Source organism: Triturus cristatus, chromosome 8 (genome assembly GCF_964204655.1).
Source record: "Triturus cristatus chromosome 8, aTriCri1.1, whole genome shotgun sequence".
Lineage (NCBI taxonomy): Eukaryota > Metazoa > Chordata > Amphibia > Caudata > Salamandridae > Triturus > Triturus cristatus.
In genome coordinates this window covers 247,592,164-247,611,921 of record NC_140591.1, presented here as the reverse complement: position 1 = coordinate 247,611,921, position 19,758 = coordinate 247,592,164, and the positions used below count along the sequence as shown (strand labels likewise).

Here is a 19,758-nt window from a genome sequence, read left to right as displayed (position 1 = left end):
CAAAGGCTGCCTGGTTGTTGCTGGGCAACATTTGTGACTAGCGATTGATGCAAGCTGTCGTTTTGCAACGGCTTGCCAGTACCAATCTACCTTTATACTTGTTAAGTGATGCTAAAGTTGGTTAAAATTGCACCACCATGAAAGTAATGATTATTATCCGAAGAGGAAAGGTTTGCCTGAATCATAAAATAAGTTGGTCCTCTCATATCAAGAGAGGTTCACTAAAACCTCAACAAGAACTGGTGCCATGGTTAAACTGCACAAGCAGGCCCAGCTGGGGGCAATTGCTGAACTTCCTCGCATGCAGTGACGAACAGCCTACAATAATGCCAGTGTCTGTGGGGAGGTTGGTTGTATTCTCGGGTTTGTGCTGAGCACCCCAAGCTGCTCAGAGGCCCCAGCAGACGTGGTGCTATCTACTGTAGTCTGTTACCAGGCAATGTCAGGCCTAGACAGGCTTTAATAAATGAAACCTATTGGGTGCAGTGCAGCTAAGGGCGAGTGATGTCTGTGTGAGTGCAGGTTGAGCAGTGTGCCTGTGTGAGTCCAGGGTGAGTGATATGGATGGGTGAATGCTGGCTTAGTGATCTGTCAGGGAAGGCCGAGTAGTGTGCCTATGTGAATGCAGGGAGAGAGATGTATCTGTGCAAGTGCAAAGAGACTTGTCTGGCTACTCCCAGAGATGTATTCGCTAAGCCACCTCTTTCTCAAGTTTGCTTGAGAATGCACCATTTGCCCACTCTTTATTTTCAAAATGTTCTCGAACACCTCGTAGGTGGTTCGGCCTCGCTCGCCACAGTGCAGTATTTACGCCCCACCACTTTCAAATGTCACCAGCCACCCCTGGATAAATGTAGTAACTCCACATTATTACATGTGTGACACAAAAAGGTACTTGAAGGTCAATGTGTGGAGTTTCATTCCAGTATAATCTCACATCACACATTCATGCAGTAAAAGAGCAGAATTCTCTGCCAGCAGATGAAGTAACATTTGGCATTCCCACACTACTACGGATAAAAAAAAAGAGCACTATCTCATGTGACGGTAGGAATACTGTAGGAGAAAGGTATGACAACCACAACCACAACCAGGTCAAAAGTTATTTTCATGGGTCAAATTTCCTAGAAATTCGCCATTGGGAGTAGGCTGCAGTATTTGACACAAGGGAACCCTACCAATTTAATCACATTTATGTGTTGGAAAAGCCTGGCATTCTAGTCTCCAGTGGTAAAAATCTTACCATCCTTCATTTACACACTTCTCCCTTTGAAAATGGTAGTCTACTTGTGGGTAGGCCTAGTGTATGGGACAGAAAGCAGCTAAAACCAGGGACAACTAAGGAATGCATTTCATATCGACTTTATAAGGGGAACAGCTGCAAGATTTTGCCATAAGGCTCGCCCTGAGCCCTACCAGCCCAAGATTGTTTTGAAAAGTTGAGATCCAGGGATTTCACAGAGGTGTTATTTAAGTAGAAGGCACCAACCTTTTTTCCTTCATGTAAAAGGCCCTGCACACATCAACAGCTTCTCCAAGTAAACATCGGTCTCCACCGGTGACACACTTGACATGCAAAAGCAGAGGGCATGTCAAAATCTTCTGGAGCTCTTTTCTTTAAAAATCATTATAATCTGGAGAATCACAGGAGTCCAGGGAAGCATAACCTGCTAACTGCCACGTGAGTCGGAATGCCATTCACGCATAAACCTATAGCTATTTTCACCACTGTTACACGCCATTACACAGCACGTAGACCAGCTACAACATCCATACCATCCTGCTTTCCCCAATTCTCTGAATTAACATAATAAATCCACTGTAGACACGGGGCCTACTTATTGTCTTCTAGAGGTTCTTTTCTTTAGAACTTTGCCACGGTGCTGGCAGTTTCCCACCCCGAAGTCTACCCCAGATATGTTTTAAAGAGTAGCGACCATGGGAATTCAGGGAGCCCTGCCTTGCATGGATCACACCATCACTGAAAAACTAGTAAATGGTGCGCTGTCAGACTTTCTTGAAGAACATGGCCTCCTCCACCCCTCCCAGACGGGCTTCCGCCCTCGTCAAGGTACGGAGACAGCGCTTTTGGCAGTGACGGAGGAAAGCAAAAAGATCTTGGACTCTGGAGGATCAGCTGCTATTATTCTCCTTGACCTGAGCGCCGCCTTTGACACGGTGAATCACCGGACGTTGATCCGGCGGCTCAGGAACATTGGTATCAGGGGCACAGCTCTCCGCTGGCTATCCTCTTTTTTGGAGGAGAGAACCTTTCAAGTTTTTAATGACACTATGGTTTCCAAATCCATACAGCTGCCGAACGGGGTACCTCAGGGCTCCTCTCTTAGCCCGGCGTTGTGTAACGTATATATGTCTCCCCTGGCAGCTAAGATAGAACCCCATGGCATCCGCATTATTAGCTATGCTGACGACACCCAGCTAGTGGTCGGACTCACTCAAACTAACCAAGAATTCCACACCATCCATGCGTGCCTGAAAGACATTTCAAGCTGGATGGACGATTCTCAACTCAGGCTCAACGGGGCGAAAACCGAGATTATGGTTTTGGGTAACCCCTTTCACTATACTCCCTCCAAGTTATGGCCACTATGCATGGGCCCACCCCCCACGCCAAAATCAGAAATTAAGAGCTTAGGGGTTTGGCTGGATCAGGATCTAAGCCTAAAAACTCAAGCTAGGAAAACTGCAGCCCTCTGCTATGGCCTACTTAAAATGGCCCGGAAAGTCCTACCTTTGCTCCCTCCATTGCCTAGGAAAGTAATGATTCAGTCACTAATTCTTTCCAGGCTGGATTACGGAAATGCCTTATACCTGGGCTCCCCCCTCTCAGTAATCAAGAAACTTCAAGTGGTACAAAACAGTGCTGCTAGGCTCCTATTAAGAGTCCCCAATAGATCGTCAGCAGCACCAGCTCTTCGAGCCCTACATTGGCTCCCAGTGCAGGAACGTATCAAGTTCAAATCCCTATGCTTAGTACATAAAGCCATACAGGGACTTGGTCCCCCATCTATCTCGAACTTGATTCGCCCATACAAAGCCAATCGCAGACTTAGATCAGACGATCTTCATCTGATTGAGATTCCCAGGATAAAAAAGGCCAGATGTGGTGGCAGACTTTTCTCATACAATGCACCCAGACTCTGGAATGGCCTGCCCCTGCATCTTCGCAACACCTCTGATCACTTGTCCTTCCGGAAACAAATAAAAACCGGAAACAAATAAAAACCTCTCTCTTTTCGTAAGCTCTGTCTTCTTCCCTCTTCTTTCGGTACTAGCGCTGGGATGCTTCCGGGTAGCCATGCGCCCTACAAATGTTTTTCCATTCCATTCCATTTTCTATCCAGGAGGACCTGAACATGTCAAATGGTGGCCAAAGAAAAGTAGAATTGTGTCTCATTGCATAGAACCAACATGAGCATTAGCTGAACATTTAACCTTAGCCAAAAACAGTCCAACATAATGAAAGCCCTCACACTGGTTATGCAGGTATTTTTTAATGCTGCCATGACATTCAGGATTTGCTGGGCCGGAGTACAGGAGCAGAAATCTGACAATAGTCATTCCCCAAGGTCTAACACAGCCATAAGAGAGACTTACTAACTCAATTGCTTCACTTAATGGATGTGCACACCCGAGAAACTAGTTACAATAAACCACCATTGTAACTATACCCTTAGCATGGCATTAGATGTCAGATCTACCTAGGACTGTAGGTGACCATACATAACCCCGATTTAGGTCAATATCCACACGTGGAACACTAGATGTACTTTTATGACAGGGTCAAACTTTAAACGAAAGGAGACTATGGGGATCCGAGTTTATATTCAACCAGACCAATATTTTTTTTTTAAATAGAACCTAATCGTTGAAGGGCAGGCCAGATTGTAATTTTTAGACCACAGGTTCATCTACAAATCAGCATATTTTTGAGAGTCCCTTAAACTGCAACACAACTGTTTGACACATCGGTGTAATTCAGTACAATGTATTTCATAATACAAGTCCAAAGTTGCTCTCCTGTATTGAAGGAATATTTATCCTAAACTTTAAAATGTACAAACTGACGAATATTCTCCAAGGTATCATAACACAATTTATCCCTTATGATCAGCAGTTTCTGAAGGATGCATCTAACCTCAGATTCCTCATCTTTAGAATATTCCCAGCTGCCAGATTGTATCCGGAAGATGTAAACAGCATTACTTCTGTATGGCGGTAAGTGGCACCATGTAGCTACGCATTCCCTTCGACCACTATTGTTGTCCCAGTAAAACTAGCTAAAAGTATTTTAATATCAAATGGCCATTTCACCATACCTTTTCAGCATCTTCTTCATGCAACATTTTTAGAAACAACTACACTTTGGGGTCTGTTAGGATGGCGGGCGGATATCTACCGCCGGTGGACATCCGCCTGCGATCGCAACCCTGAAAACCGCCGGTCCCATTAGCATGGTGGTGATGACCGCGGTAGTGAGAATCTCCGCCCACCACTTTTCCGCCGGTACCAGTCCGCACGCATGCCTAGCGAGTGAAACTGGACCGCCACAATGATGCCGGCGGCAGCCAGCCTTTCCGCGGTGGTGGAACTGCCATGGAAAGGCATGCAGAGAATGTCTCCGGGGGCCCATCATGGGCCCCCAATGTGTTGGGGGTGGGTGCACTGGGGTACACTGGGGTACTGTGATACCTCCTACATGTCCCTGTACCAGGTGGCACAGTGCAGTGACATGCAGGACATGCTCCTTTTCACACCGCGGCGGTGCTGCTGGCAGCAGCAACCGCCGCAATGTTGATCGCCAGAATCCGACCACCGCGGTCGAATTTCGACTGTGGAGCATCCTAATTGGACCGGCGGTAATGCCGGGGTCCTTGCGGGCGGTCTTTTCCCGCTACCATGGCGGTCGGGGAGATTTTCCGCCCGCTATCCTAATAGACCCCTTTGTCTCCATTAGCAAGTTTCATGAAACAACACTTATGACAAATGCAAGAATGATTTTAATAACAGAGGTGTTCTGGCAATAGGCAATTATATGCACGTGCATATTTTACATGCCTCTGGTTGTGCAAGACATTCAACACCGTCAACTTTACAGTTACTGTTGTGAAACTGCTTTATTTTAGACATCTTGCAATACAATGAAAATAAATAAACTTTCACATTATGAGAATTCTGAAAAGTGGCTTCATCAGCATCCAAAGACTGATTACTTTTAAAACTGTTTACATTTGCTCAGTTTCAAGAAACATCAAGGTTTACCTTTCCTCAAGAAAGGAAAGTGCGAACTGTGCCTTTAATTGTGCCTCTACAAATAGGGCACTTCCTAAGGGAAGGTGCACAATCCTTGCATACTACCAAATGGCCACATGGAATGAAAACAATTGAAACTTCTTTATCCATGCAGACTTTGCATGTTCTTTCTTCTTGCAACCGTCGCAGTTGTTCTTCCATAGGTAAACCTAAACACAAATGAGAGGAATAAATCCCACAGAACACAACTGGATGATGATCAGAGATGATGAAATCAAGAGAAAACAATGTTTTTGTAAAGATTTCCATTTGAGTTCTGTGGTAAGCAATGCTTTAAAAAATGTTTTTATTAGAATGTTGTAATGCTGGATTCTCCTTTGACACAAAGTGTTGTGGGACTAAACGAACATTCCAATTGTTTTCCTTTCTTCCGGACTGATTATAACATTTTGACCTCCGTGGATGGACCGTTTCAGTATACAGTCGGCAAATGGCATCATTCTGGTTAGACTGGTCTCTCCTTATGGTGCAAGGCTTATGAAATAAATAAATGCTGAGAAAATTTAGAGGGTAGTAACGGTAAACAAGGGGTGATTGTCTTCTCTTCACATGAAAGGATATTATTTAATTTGCTTGCATAAACCAGGAGAGGCCAACAACAATACATCAAAGATGCAAGCTAAAACACTACTCTTGATTTGTTTCAACAGCTAACTTTTAGGTGAATGCTTTACTAAAAGAATAACAAAATATAAACATTTTACCTGAAACATCTTCACTTGGTGTGTACTTTAGCGAATTGTCAACTACAACAACAAAAAAAGAAAATGAGGAATATTACCACAAAAGAAAATGAAGAATATTTTATTTTATTTATGAACACTTAACATTGTGCTTATACTCTGCTAATGTGGTGAATAAAAATGTTATACGAAAACCATATTTAATATGTTACAAAGAAGCTTTGTAAGTAAGCCATTAGGACACACTTCATTCCCTCATACAGGTGCCATAAGACTCTGCATCTGTTTTTCATGTATAGCATCTACACCTCCAATACAAGTTAAACCAAATTCTTTAACTGATCACTGCCTAATTACTTTTAGCACAAATCTGAATACAAATATTCAAAGCCCCCTCCAACCCCCCCATTTTTTTTTTTTTTTGTACATACAACCAATACAAACCAATAAACATTGATAAGGGAAGCCTTCACCTCTGTCATTATTGCAAGCTCCTCAACTAACAACCTACAGATTTAACCAACCCTCTCCTCCAAAAACTTTACAGAATCTTTAATAACAGAGGCTCCTGTTCAACTTAAAATAAAAAAATCAGACATTAGCAGATTTAAAATGGAGCTTCCCCAGTTTTTATACGCTTTACAGAATACACCTTTACCGGTCTCGGGGTCCTATTTTGGGGCAATAGAGGGGAGGTTAGAGCCCTACTGTGGGATGGGAAACCCCTGAGGATAGCTACAAATAAATTGACACAGGGGTATGACCGAGAGATAGAGTTACCGGCGTCTGGAAACTGGGAGTCATCAACCAATGGGTGCACTGACCTCAAGAAGAACCAGCATATCGGATGGACAGATATGTCCTACTCCCGGGAGGATATGTGCGAGTGTTATATATCGACCCTATACACCTCCATCCTACGGGTCCATCGGATCACACAACCAGGCTCTAGCACGAGGTGCATAGAATTTTGGGGTGGCAAAATAAAAACACAGTCTACATCGCTATGGGACACAGAGAAGCTGAGTATGCTGGGAAGATGTGCCCGCTTTGACAAGTGGCAGCTCATAGGTATTTCCAGAGTGGGCGACCTGTGGTCGAGGGGAGGGGTGGTTCCATTCAAGGCATTACAGCAGGATCATGAGCTGGTAGCTACTGAAACATTTAGAAACATGCAAATTAGACATGCTCTCCAGGCTATCATCCCAGACTCTCCCAGAGAGGTGGCCATATCGTCAAGGTTTAGGTTGCTGCAGCTGCGGATAGTCCACAAATCCTATTTCTTTTGCAATACTCTACTTAGGATGGGCAGGGGCGCGGACTCCGGTTTTCGCAGACAGTGTTGCAGAGAGGGTACTTTCTATCACATAGTTTGGGAATGCCCAGCAGTGAGAGCTTTCTTGGAGGCAATCCTTCACTACATGAAAGAGGTGTGTGGGGTGGAATTGGTACCATCGCCTAAGAGCGGTCTTTTAAACATATGGAAAGCTACCGAACTAACCAACAAAGCTCAGGCCTGGTTGAACTTGGGGGACAACTATTGCCAAACATAATATCGTATGCGGGGAGCGCCAACTGCACCGCCCCCGAGACTGGAAAAAAAAAATATGGACTGGTGCATGGCGGCTGAGCAACCTGTATTTGAAATTCGGATGCGGCCTCTCTCTGCGAGGCCAAGTGGTATAACAAGTTAGAGATATAATGCCTACGATGAAGAGACTAATGGAGTCTGGGGATAGAATTCAGACTAACATGCAGTATTGTACATCATTGCATGAATATAGCACTTCCGGAACCCATTAAGAATTAGTGGTGAATTAGTATAGTGAAATATTAAAGTAATTTGAGTGGCGGATATGTCAGTACTGTAAACCTGAGTGCTAGATACACCGTTGATATCCTTGATTGCTCTGATGCAACTGCTGCCGAATACCTTGTTGTATTATCAAAAAAAAGAATGCAATATTGAAGATCTAGGCAGGGTTATATTAGGAATCAAGGATACCACTCAGTGATATGGTTCATCTGCCTAGCCCCCAAGCTACATTTCCTTCTTTTGTAGTCCAGTAGCCAGTCCACAAAGAGATTGAGACCACGTTCCTCCCTTATTGCTTAGAAAACAGCATCAAAGAAGTGTAGTTCATTGTGGAATGTGCAGTACAGTAAGTATACTGTAGGGGTGGTCTCCTTAGGGGGCACTGCTCAATTGCATGTACAGTCTCAGTTTTAAACTCAGTAACTATTTTCCTTGTCATTTTTTTTTTTTATTTTTTTTTTTTTAGAACAGCCTTTCTTAAATCTTGCCTTTAAAAGCATCAGGATATAAATGGACCACAACAAACTATCCTAAAAATTAAAACGTGAAAAACGTCCAAGAAAAAGAACAGAAAATTTGCTTCGTAGGTTTTTGTACTGCTTTTAGTTGACCACTGAAGCACAGTCCATTGTGAATTTCAGGCTAAAAGATAGTGACAAAAGGATGCGTGGTGTCATGAATCAGACCATCAGAAGTTGTGTCCCAGGGGCCGCAGGCTATGCATACCCCACGAGGCACCTTAAATCTAGACTGCGATGGAGTGCAACAGAGATGCAGTGGGACGTAATATCAGAAACAGCAGGGAAAAAACCCAGGTTGCTGAGAATGGGTACAGTCTAATGCCAGAAAGGGCAGCAATAAGACTTTTTGGGTTCCATATGTTCCACTTCTAAATCTTGAATACAAATGGATCATGAACACCTCTGGTAGTTTTCAGTTGAGCCAAAAAACTAAAGTTCACTGCCCGACCAGAAAAACTCAACCAGGTCTTCAAAACAGAGGTAAAATAAACCACCATCTGCGCAGTCCTCCGGAAAACTTGAAAGAGTGTCAATCCTAAGGACTATCTACCTTAGGGAGCTGGCTTGAGTGGTCAAAAACCTGATCTACCAAGTAACCTCAAGAGAAGCTACATGTCTCAGGTGTAAAATCCGAAATGTGAAAGCCAGTGCAGCCACTGGCATTAACAAAACAAATGCTTCTTTAATTGCTCTTTATTGGATACAAAAGCTAAGGCACACAACTCTCTTGGTAGCCTTAACAACCCATACTCATATGGTATGGTGATGAGCGGGGAAGAGGTAATGGGAAGGGGAGAGGAGAGAATATGGTGGGCAGTTCAACTCTTAGGTGATAATGTTTGTTCTAAGCAGAATATCAGTTACAAGAGTTGTGGTTGTTGGTCTGTGTCACAGTGAACTAAGACTAGGTGCACTTTTACACATAGGATGTGCTGCTGGGTCACGGAGCTCATCTTGTCATACAAGATCAGCATGTAAGGGCATGCCTTGGAAATGGAAAGAGTCGGCACTTAATACTGACTGCATTGGTACTTGTATGAGGGCATCTATTCTAGTCCTCTCTAAGCAAGCTTTGCTTTAATGAGGTCAGAAAAGACCGGCATACAGAGACCTAGTTATTTCTCTTTCAAGATGGTTATTAGGGAAGGGGGCTTCTGGAAAAGAAGAAATTAAGTCACGTACCTGTAATTGCAGTTATCAAGTATTGGTGTCTTGCTTGAATCATTCCCAATCATCAAAGTCCGAGTCCCATGGTACCAAAATACAGCAGGATGTATTAACTTAGCATAAGCTAAAATGGCACTAGTCCAGGACATTTTTTTTTTTTTTTTTTTTTTTAAAGAGGACCAAACTTTAACTATGACCAATCGGGTCATACTAAACACTCCCAAGAGATGCCGATTTCCTCAGATTTTCAAGCACAAATGGGGATAATATCCCTAGTGAGAAGGGGAGCATCTCAGTGTAGGAGGGTGGGTCGCATGTACATTTTTGAATGATACCAATACTCAATAAATGCAGTTACAGGTAAGTAACTTATTTTCATATCCACTATTGGATCTTTCATATATTCATATGCTCGAATCAGAGTAGCAAGCAGTATTGTAGATAATGAAAATGGTAAACAGCCTTTAGTGCGCGGCTGCTAGTGTGCATACCATTACTGTGCAAGCGTTACTACGCTTGCGATGTTACAAAGCGTACCATTAGTACACAAGTTGTTACATCGCAAGCGTTGTTACAACGCATGCATTGTAATGGTATGCGCTATTCACATTGTTGTTTGGAAGGAGCTTCTGTTTCCAAACAACGACGGCCAGATCGGGAGGAGAGAGAGAGGTAAGTGTAGTTTTTTTGTGTCGTGCAGGGGTAGTCTCTTAGGTTGAAGGGTTATGTTTGAGTAGTGTAGGGTCGTGCTGGAGTTAGGGTTTAGGGTAGTGATGTGGTGTATGTGTAGTGTAGGGCAGTGTTTTAGGGTAGTGTAGGGGGGGGTCATGCACAGTAGTGTTTCAGTGTAGGGAACGGACTGGGGGTAGGGTCGTGCTGGGGGTAGTGTTTTAGGGTAGTGTTGTGGTGCTAGTGTAGGGTAATGTATTAGGGTTTAGGGTAGTGTTGGGGTGTAGTGCAGGGTAGTGTTTGGGTGTAGGAACAGGACTGGGGGTCGGGGAGGGTTGTGCAGGGGTAGTGTTTAAGGGTTTAGGGTACTGTTGTGGTGTTTGTGTAGGGTAGTGTTTAAGGGTTTAGGGTAGTGTTGGGGTGTCATGCAGGATAGTGCTGTAGTGTAGGGAGCGGACTGGGGAAAGGGTGAGGGTCATGCAGGGAGTAGTGTATTAGAGTTTAGGGTAGTGGTGTGGTGTTGGTGTAGTGTAGGGTAGTGTTGGGGGTGGTGAAGTGTAGTGTTAGAGTGTAGGGTCCAGGCAGGGGGGAAGGTCGTGTAGGGTATTAGGATTTCGGGTAGTGTAGTGATGTTTAAGTAGTGTAAGGTAGTGTAGTGTAAGCACGATTTTAGTGCGATGTTTGTAATTAGCATAAACCATAGTACATTTATAACCAATTTGCGTTATAAATGCATGCGCAGTTAAAACTTGCGAAGTAATGATTTATGGTAAGTGAAAAAATGCGAAGTAATGGTTTATGCCAAGTAAAAACATTGCACTAAAATCATGCGAAGTATCGACATACATCCAATGAAAATTCCCTTAGAGGACGGTGGGTATAACATTACACTTTGTAGAGGTTAATATGACCATTTGAACATATCATATAAACATATACAGTTCTCTATATATCCAGACAGATATGTTGAGAACATAAGCATTTAAGACGTTTAGAAAAGATTGCAAATAGAAAAAAGACCATAACTTGAAACATTTGATTTGAACATAAATAAACTAATTTATTTAAAGAGACTAACCTTATTTAATAAATGGCGTAACACTGCCTGGCCTACGGCTGCGTCACTTCTCTGCGCCGATTCCAGGCAGCAGTGCTGCGTGAATGAGTGGGTGCTCTTCCACGTCGCAGCACGGCACAGTTTGTGCAGCAGGATGCCTGCAAACAGAGCACCAGAAGTGGACACTGCTCTTGTTGAATGAGCTTTAACGTTTCTTGTTAAGGATTTGCCACTTTGGAATGGCAAAACAGAGTTGTTGTCGAGATCCATCTTGGGATCATAGGCTTTGTCACTAATGTGCCTTGATGACCTTGGCCATGAGCTACAACTAACTGGCCAGTCCTGCGAATGAGTTTAGTGTATGTGAAGGTAAAATTTGAGACACTGCTTGCTGTCCAAAGTATGAAGAGCCTGTTCAGCCAGTATGGCTGGGTTTGGAAAAAAGTTCGAAGTAGGACAGGCTCACTGAGGTGGAATTAAGAAGGGACCTTTGGGATGAACTTCAGGTTTGTCCTGAGAAGTATGAAATCATCTGACGAATGAAAAAAAGGCTCCTGAGTGATAAAGGCCTGTATCTCACTAACCCTTCTAGTAGATGTGAGAGCAAGGAGAAGGGCAACCTTTCACGTAAGAAACAAATTCTCAGCCTTAGGAATGGGTTTGAAAGGCTGCTTCATTAGTTGCGAGAGGACCGCATTGAGATTCCATTCTGGAGGAGACGCTCGCACCGGTGGGATAGCTCTGAAGAGTCCTTTCATGAACTGTTTTATGAGTCTTGTAGAACAGAGAGACAGATCTTGTGCCGGGCGCCTGCACCTTGAAATTGCAGTAAGGTTAACTTTGACTGAGGAGTAAACTATGCCCGACTTGGCGAGAGAAAGAAGATAAAGTAAGAACTGTTCCGGAGAAGCGTGGAATGGGAGTAAGTTGTTTTGTTGACACCAGTGACAGAATATTTTCCACTTTAGGCTGAAGGTTTTAGTCATGCCTTTCACTCCAGACTTAGAGAGGATATCCCTGCACTTCTGAGTGATATCTAAATTCTGAAACTCATAGAATTCAGGAGCCATGAATGCAAGTGGAGAGAGGCTGGTTCCGGGTGGCATATCTGACTCTGGTTCAGTGTCAGGAGAGATGCCGCTGGAGAAGCTCTGAAAACCAGTGTTGCCTGGGCCACTTGGGAGTGATCAATATGAGAAGGAAGTGCTCCATCTTCATATTGGCGAGAACCTTGGGAATCAGTGGGGGTGGGGGGAAATGGAGAGTACACATAGATCCCCGGGCCAGGAAATTGAAAGGACATTCCACCGCTACCCTAAGAGAGGAAACTGACTGGTGAAGTATTGCCATTTGGCATTGCTGTCCGTTGAGAAGAGATCTAGCGCTGGTTTCCCCCACAAAGAGAATATCTTATTCAACTGCAGTTGGTCCAGTTCCCACTTGTGGCAACTGCCCTTGGTTCTGCTGAGAGCATCCAGTGGCGTGATGTAGACTCCGGAAACGTGCTCAGCTTTCAAGGAGATTCCTTGGGCTGTGAGCCAACCACACAGCTTGTGAGCTTATTGAGATAGTATTAGATATAGAGTTCCTCCCAGTTTGTTGATATAATACATGCTGGTCGTATTGTCGGTACGGACCAGCTCGGAGGCATTTGCGGTCTTTAGGAGGAAAACCTGCTCTGTGAGATAAATAGCCTTAAGCTCCAAGCTGTTCACGATGAGAGATCTTGGACTTGTGGACCACTTTCCTTGGATCTGAAGGTTCTGTAAGTGGCCTCTTCAGCCCTTCATAGAAGCATCCGTGGTGATGAAATCCGGGACCAGTGGTAGGAAAGTGAGGCCTTGAAAGAGAAGTGGTTTGTGGGACCGCCATGCCAGTGTGGATATCATCCGGGAAGTAATTGAGATCAAGTCCTCGAAGGACCCTCCCGACTGTATCCACTGGAGTTGCAGTTCCTCTTGTAACGGCCTTATGTTGAGGCGCGCCAATGGGACCAAACTTACTGCAGATGAGATCATGCCCAAGACCGACTTGAACAGTCGCACAGAAACATACTGTTTTCTTGCCATTTTCCGAGCCAAGAGTGCTAGCCTCCCTTTTCTGTCATGGGAGAGGAAGGCTTTGTTCCGAATTGTGTCTAGATCGGCTACAAGAAATGTCAGTCTGACTGGACTGGTGGAGGACTTTCGCCAATTTACAGTGATGCCCAGTTCGACAAAGAGCAAGAGACAAGCTTTTGCTGCTCTGGAAGCTTGTTCTGGGGGTTGAAGCTTTTAGCAGTCAGTCGTCTAGGTAAGGGAATACCTGATTACCTTGTTTACGGAGTGCCGCCACTACTGGTGCCATGCACTTGATGAATATGCGAAGGGCTGACTTGAGGATGTAAGGGAGGAACTTGAATTGGTACTGGACACCAGCTACTGTGAATTAAAGATATTTGCGGTGTTTGGGATGGATGGAGATATGGAAGTAATCGTCTTCCAGGTATAAAGAGGTTATGAAATCTTCACTGTTGAGATAATAAATTTTGGAAAGGGTTTGCATCCACAAGACTTGCTTGAGGAGGTATTTGCTGAGCTTCCTGAGGTCTAGGATAGGTCTCCACTCTCCTGAATGTCTTGTGAATAAGGAAAACACAGGAGTAGAAACTTTTCCCTTTTTGAGCAACCGGGACTTCCTCTCTTGCTCCTTTGGCAAGCATAAGTGAAGTAGTAAGGGTGGACGGGGGTAGAGGGGGAGGCTCTCCCCTTGGGGGTTTGTTGGAGGCTTTTCTGTGAAAACCAGGGTATGGCCATAGGTGACAAGGTCCAATACTTATCTGCCTGAGGTGATGGTTTGCCATTGAGAGGCAACTGGATATATTCACACCTAAGGGATGGGATGGTTGAGTAGCTAGTAACTTGACAAGGTCATTGTTTGGGGCCTGTGTCGCGGCTCTGCAAGGCCCTTGCTTGGAGAAACCCACTTTAGAGGATTGGTGATATGACTGTTGCTAATACCTCTGTCTGTATTGGGGCTGATAGGACAGAGTGCTGGAATCTACCTCTGTAGGAAGAGAAGCCGCGTCCATGCACTCCTCAAAAAGGTACTTTGCAATATTGAAGGGTACCAAGGGATTTGGTAGTATCTAGATCTATTTCGTTCTTAATGACAAGCAGAGCATCATCAATATGCTTGCCAAATACTGTGTCCACGTCATATGCCATATCGAAGACTGGACCTCCGTTCTTAAAAAGGTCGCTTTGAACCATCCATGGCGCCTTAGCACAGCTGCGCCAGCCAACTGATGGAAGCCTGTGGAGGCAATGTCCATGGCTCTATCCATTATTTCAGATGAAGTACACTCGCCCTCCAGGATAATTCTTTGCTTCCGACTGTTTAACCTCAGGGATGAGGTTGATGATGGGACTGACATAAGACCACATATGGTGGTCATAATGGCCTAGAATCGCTAAGGCGTTGGCTGCACGCACTGTTATTGCTGACATGGTGGAAAATCTTTGGCCAATATTATCTAGACAGCGACCATCCTTGTCGATGGTGCCCGAAATTGGAGTAGATGGGGTTTTCAACCTACATCGCGCTGCCGGAGAGATTACCTATCACTAAATGCATAAAATTATGTTTTGATAAGAAATAAATGCATTACAAATGATTACTGTTTCTTTGGCGCTTCTGTAAATTATGTTCTTTGTAACTATGGTCTATGTATTCATAACATATCACAGTATCGTAGTGGTTTCTATTGTGGATTTAATACCAGTGTTGTAGTTTTGACACAAGACATATTCAGTATATTGGAATTGAGTTCAAGCTGAAGACAGACAGGGACCATCCTTTATATTCCCGCATTGCACCCAGGTCCGGTGATGATTATTGGGTTACCCCATTATTTACGATGAGAGATTACGGAGCCTGGTTTGGGATGTCCTGTCAAACAGGCAGGAAGATCCTCAGAAGCCTTGTATTTTTTGTCAATGCGAGGGAGGACAGCCGCTACCGTGGCAGGGTTTTCCATAACCTGGACTCCTTCCTGCCATATGTAGTCCGCAATCCGCATACAGGGTATCAACTTTCTTGCACACTCTTTAAAAGATACAAGAAACAGCCAGACTGTTTCACGAACATAAGGAAATGAAATCTGGTAGCCGCTCGGTCCATTAAGTTGTGGAAACCACCAAAATCTTCTGGAGGCAAATCGAAGGGATGGTGCTGGCACAATGTATTCATCCCATTCGGTTGTGAGTCAGGAATCCTACCCTCTTCCCTTTCATCATCAGATGACGATGGATCATCTCTATTTGGCGCTGCTACACGCAAGGTAGGCGTCATTGTAGAAGCTGCTGGCACTGGGAGAGGTGCTGGAGCAAGAGGGGTGGCAGGATGTGGTGTATCCTGTCGATCAGGAGTATGTGAAAAAAGCCTCCGATAGTCTATAAGCATGGCCTTGAGTCTTATACCAAAGAAGCAGTAAGATGTAAAGTATCCCGCTGAGGTGGAGGGTAGGAATAGTAGCTGCGGGCTGGTAATTTTTTGGGGTGGAGGATATTACTACTGGTAATAATGTGCTTCCTCCTCAAAATCCTCATCTTCCTCCTGACATTTAACATTTTGCTCTGACAGGCTGAGGGATGGACCAAACAGGCCACCGTCATCATCAGGATCCTCAATGTCCAGCAGGTGATTTGGAGGCAGAGGTGAGTCCTTGCTGGATGAAGTGACTTCAGGAAGTAAAAGACTCTGGTGACCTTAGAACCTTAATTGTCGACTGTCATCATCATCATTAACAGACGCGTTGGTGGGACCATAGTCGATGGCAATGCCGTTGATGGCCTTGTCATTGACGGAGGCATCGGTAGGGACTTTGTCAAGACCTGAATCTTCGTTGATGAGATGGGAGTGCTGATGGCAGCTGTTGTCGTCATTTTCACCGTCGGTCTGGACTAAGAGATGGTAGTGTAGTGGTCATCAACTATCTCAGTGTCGAGGGTGAAGGCTGCGCCGAGAGAGAGATTTTGAAGCAGACGAGGTATGAGGGCAATCTTTAACCCTGTCAGATGGCGTGGATGAGCCCAGCAAGGATGTTTGAGGAGAAATGTTTTTTTCTCCTTTTTCTTGGTGCTGTGAGGCTAATGAGAAGTTTTTACAGATTTTCTAGACTCCTGTGACACTCCATCATGGAATCTAGGCCTTGGCGAGACCTTTAATAGGTGTCACTATCCACCTCAGATTCTTTTTTCTGGGATTTTGTTTCCTGAAGCCACGGACATAGCCTCCCTTCGCTGTCCCTCAGGGTTTGGAGGAGAAAGTGCGACAAATCTTGCACTCTTACCTCATGCTTGGGATGAAGGCAGTAAATGCAGTCCTTATGTGGGTCATCCACGTGAATTCTTCTTCCCACAGGTCTTACATGGACGAAACAGCTTTCAAATGAGAAAACCTGAGCAGAGCTCGGGGAGAGTCCCTTCACACACGAAGTGTGGTGAAAATCTGAAGAAATCAGCATCTCTTGGGAGTGTTCTAGAGGGCGCTATGACCTGTTTAGTTATAGTTAAAGTTTGGCCCTTTAAAAAAAAAAATAATAATAAATTTTAAAAAAAAGATAGTTAGGCTATAAAACTTCATGGCCTAGTACCATTTTAGCCTATGCTAAGTTAATACATACTGCTTTATTATGGTACTGTTGGACTCCCACTTTGATGACGGGGAATGATTTAAGCATGTGAATCAATGAAAGTTCCAATACTGGATAAGGTCTATTTACTGTGGTTGATAAATTTTGCCTCGAGAAAGAGGCAATTAAAGAAATTGCATCACTCCTGTTCTTCAGAGCTCAAACTGAAACCGAATCAAAAGGAGCACAAGTGCACACGAGCTGCTGGTTAACCAAGCACTGCACCTTTAATGTTACATTAATTCTACAATCTTCAGCATATGTGACACTGAGTCAGTAAGCCAAATATCAGAGAGGTTACAGATTCCATAGACGCAGGGAGTTACCCAAAATCAAAAAGGAAACACAATACTCAATCTTCTTTATAAAAAGTCCAAACTCTTTGAGCAAACAGGAGCAAGTAAAGGGAAGGGTGTTCCAGAGGATGGCCCGTGCAGGGCCAAGTGCGCTCTTGAGCTTCAAATGTAACTTTATGTTGTTAAAACGTTTACTGATCTACTTGTTTTCACTAGGAGCATCACATGAAGCCCAGTTCCTAACAGGTGAGTTAAAAGCCTAAGAATTGGCAAAGGGTCCCAATCCTGAAATCAAATAAACAAATGGGTAATGCCAGCATCCAATATTGTAGGTATAGGACACAAAAATACATAAAAGGGTTTATTTTCTTAACTGCTAAGAAACTATTTGATGATAGTATAAATATATATTGGTTTCTTTCAATGAGAGAGAGGCAACATGTACATCAACCCACATGTGAGCCCCAGGGTCATTTGGCATTTGATAAAAGGCACTCCTGCCGAAACGCGGCATGCTATTTAAAATAAAAGAAATCCTGCAGACCCACTGTGTTCCCCCAAAAGTAATGGTTTGTGTGTGTGTATATATATATATATAATATATATTTCATTCTCTCTCACTAAGCAACAGAAATTGTCAATTTTGGTCATGCAGCAATATTTTCAACCCACTTTCATGGGCAATTCAGTAGCTGGTATTTGTACTGTAAAACGGTGCCCCACATGTATTACATATATATCTCGTAGCGGACTATCCCCCCCCAACATTGAAAACAATAAGAATAGTTTTCTGTAAAAGAAGCACATTAAACTCACCAAAGAGATCTCTGTACAACAATGGATCACATTCCTTCAAACAATTTCGGAAAATAGTGGCTGCTGCATCACCTTTGACCAGAATCATATCTATAAGTTCTCGCGCTTGAAGAACAGTCTGAGTCTTCTGTTTGATGATGTCATGCTCAAACTCATTTATAACACGTGCGGATAACAAGCTTTTCAGAATGGGTAGTACACCTGTTAGACGCTGAAATAGAGCCATTCGATTCTTCCGGATTAAAGACAAGTCATCTACAAAAGCAGAAAGGAAATTTGCTGTGAAGGACCATTTAACATTCATTTGCACCAGCGGCTTAGTTCAAATTCAGTATACAAAAAAGTGAAGCATGTAATGCTGGAATTAGTCTCAGCCACTGGTAATTACTCAGGCCGCATCCCAATCCATTCATATTTTGTACACCATGTCACCTCAGTTTGGACCCAGCTACATGCAAATCAGTCTTGTCCTACTCCAATCGGAACGGTCCAGCCCGAAAAGCCAAGCCAGGTCCTCCCAGAACCGGAACACAAGCAACCCAGGACCGGTTTTGCCCTAGTTATGGGCTCATCAGCCGGGTACAGCTTGGTTCCAGTGCCAGTGTGCACGGGACCCACATCTGGGCAAACCCATTCCACTTAGGGGGACACAAAGTACACAAAAAAGGGATGAATGGAATGCATGAATTAATCTCAGCCAGTGGCAATTACTCAGGCCTCATCCCAATCCATAGTTATTTTGCACTGACGTGTGTCCTGGGCTCACTTTGATACTGGCTGAAGAGCACTAACTAGGGCGAAACTAGTCCTAGGTTGCTTGTGCTAAGGTTTAGGGAGGACCTGGGCTGGCAGTTCAGTCTGAACTGTTCCCATGAGGAGCAGAGTCAAGACGGATTTACATTTGGCTGGGTCCAAACTGAGGTGGCATGGTGGGCGAAAAATGATGTATTGGAATACGGCCCGGGCAATTGTTAGTGGCCGAGATTAATTCTTTCATTCCACCCATCACCATGATGTTTTCCCATTTGTTGCCCGAAGTGCGCCGGGTACACCCAGACCTGGGTTCCGTGCTCACTGTGCTACTGGACCCAAGGTATGCCTTGCTGAAGAGCCCTAACTAGGGGAGAACCGGTCCTAGGATGTTTGTGTTCCGGTTCAGGTAGGACCTGGCCTGGCAGTTTGGGCTGGACTGTTCCAAAGGGGAGCAGGGTCAAGACTGATTTGCACATGGCTGGGTCCAAACTGAGGTGGCATGTGGGTGAAAAATTATGGAGTGGAATGTGGCCCAAGTGACTGTCTGTGACGGAGATTAATTCAAGCATTCCATCTATCACCATGTTTTTGCATTAGATCAAATACAGGGCATTTGAAAAACAGTCCTAATGCACATTTGAATGGTTTGTTGTGTCTAAAGTACTGCGTACAGCAGCTTTTCAATACATTTGTTCCCAAGAAGATGGAGCCATCATGCACTGAACATTGGTTAGGAAATGAATTGTTCTCCAGGAGCACCCACAGGTCGCTGCCAACAACAACACTATTACATTATTTAAATTTCCTCAGTGTTTGTTGCAATACAGCATTGGGCTGCCACTTTTTAATCAACTTAGATGCATTGGCTGGCCAAGACAGAATTCAAGAATCATGTTTGTTGAAGACCCAGAAGGTCTATACACTGACCTCAAACATGTCAGTATAACTTAAGGGCTTCTCTATAGACTCTGT

General features: G+C 44.2%; 1 protein-coding gene across 1 annotated transcript in view; it reads right to left on the bottom strand.

Moving 5' to 3' along the window:
• Nucleotides 1-5,119: 5,119 nt before the first annotated feature.
• LOC146801916 (inhibitor of apoptosis protein-like) overlaps nt 5,120-19,758 on the bottom strand; it is a 48,910-nt gene continuing 34,271 nt past the window's right edge. Inside the window, exons 7-9 of the mRNA XM_085621445.1 lie at nt 18,034-18,288; nt 6,039-6,080; nt 5,120-5,483 (exon numbers count right to left, since the gene is read on the bottom strand). Coding sequence (XP_085477571.1) covers nt 5,290-5,483; nt 6,039-6,080; nt 18,034-18,288 — 491 coding nt within the window. The 3' untranslated portion in view covers nt 5,120-5,289. The remainder of the gene's footprint in view (nt 5,484-6,038; nt 6,081-18,033; nt 18,289-19,758) is intronic.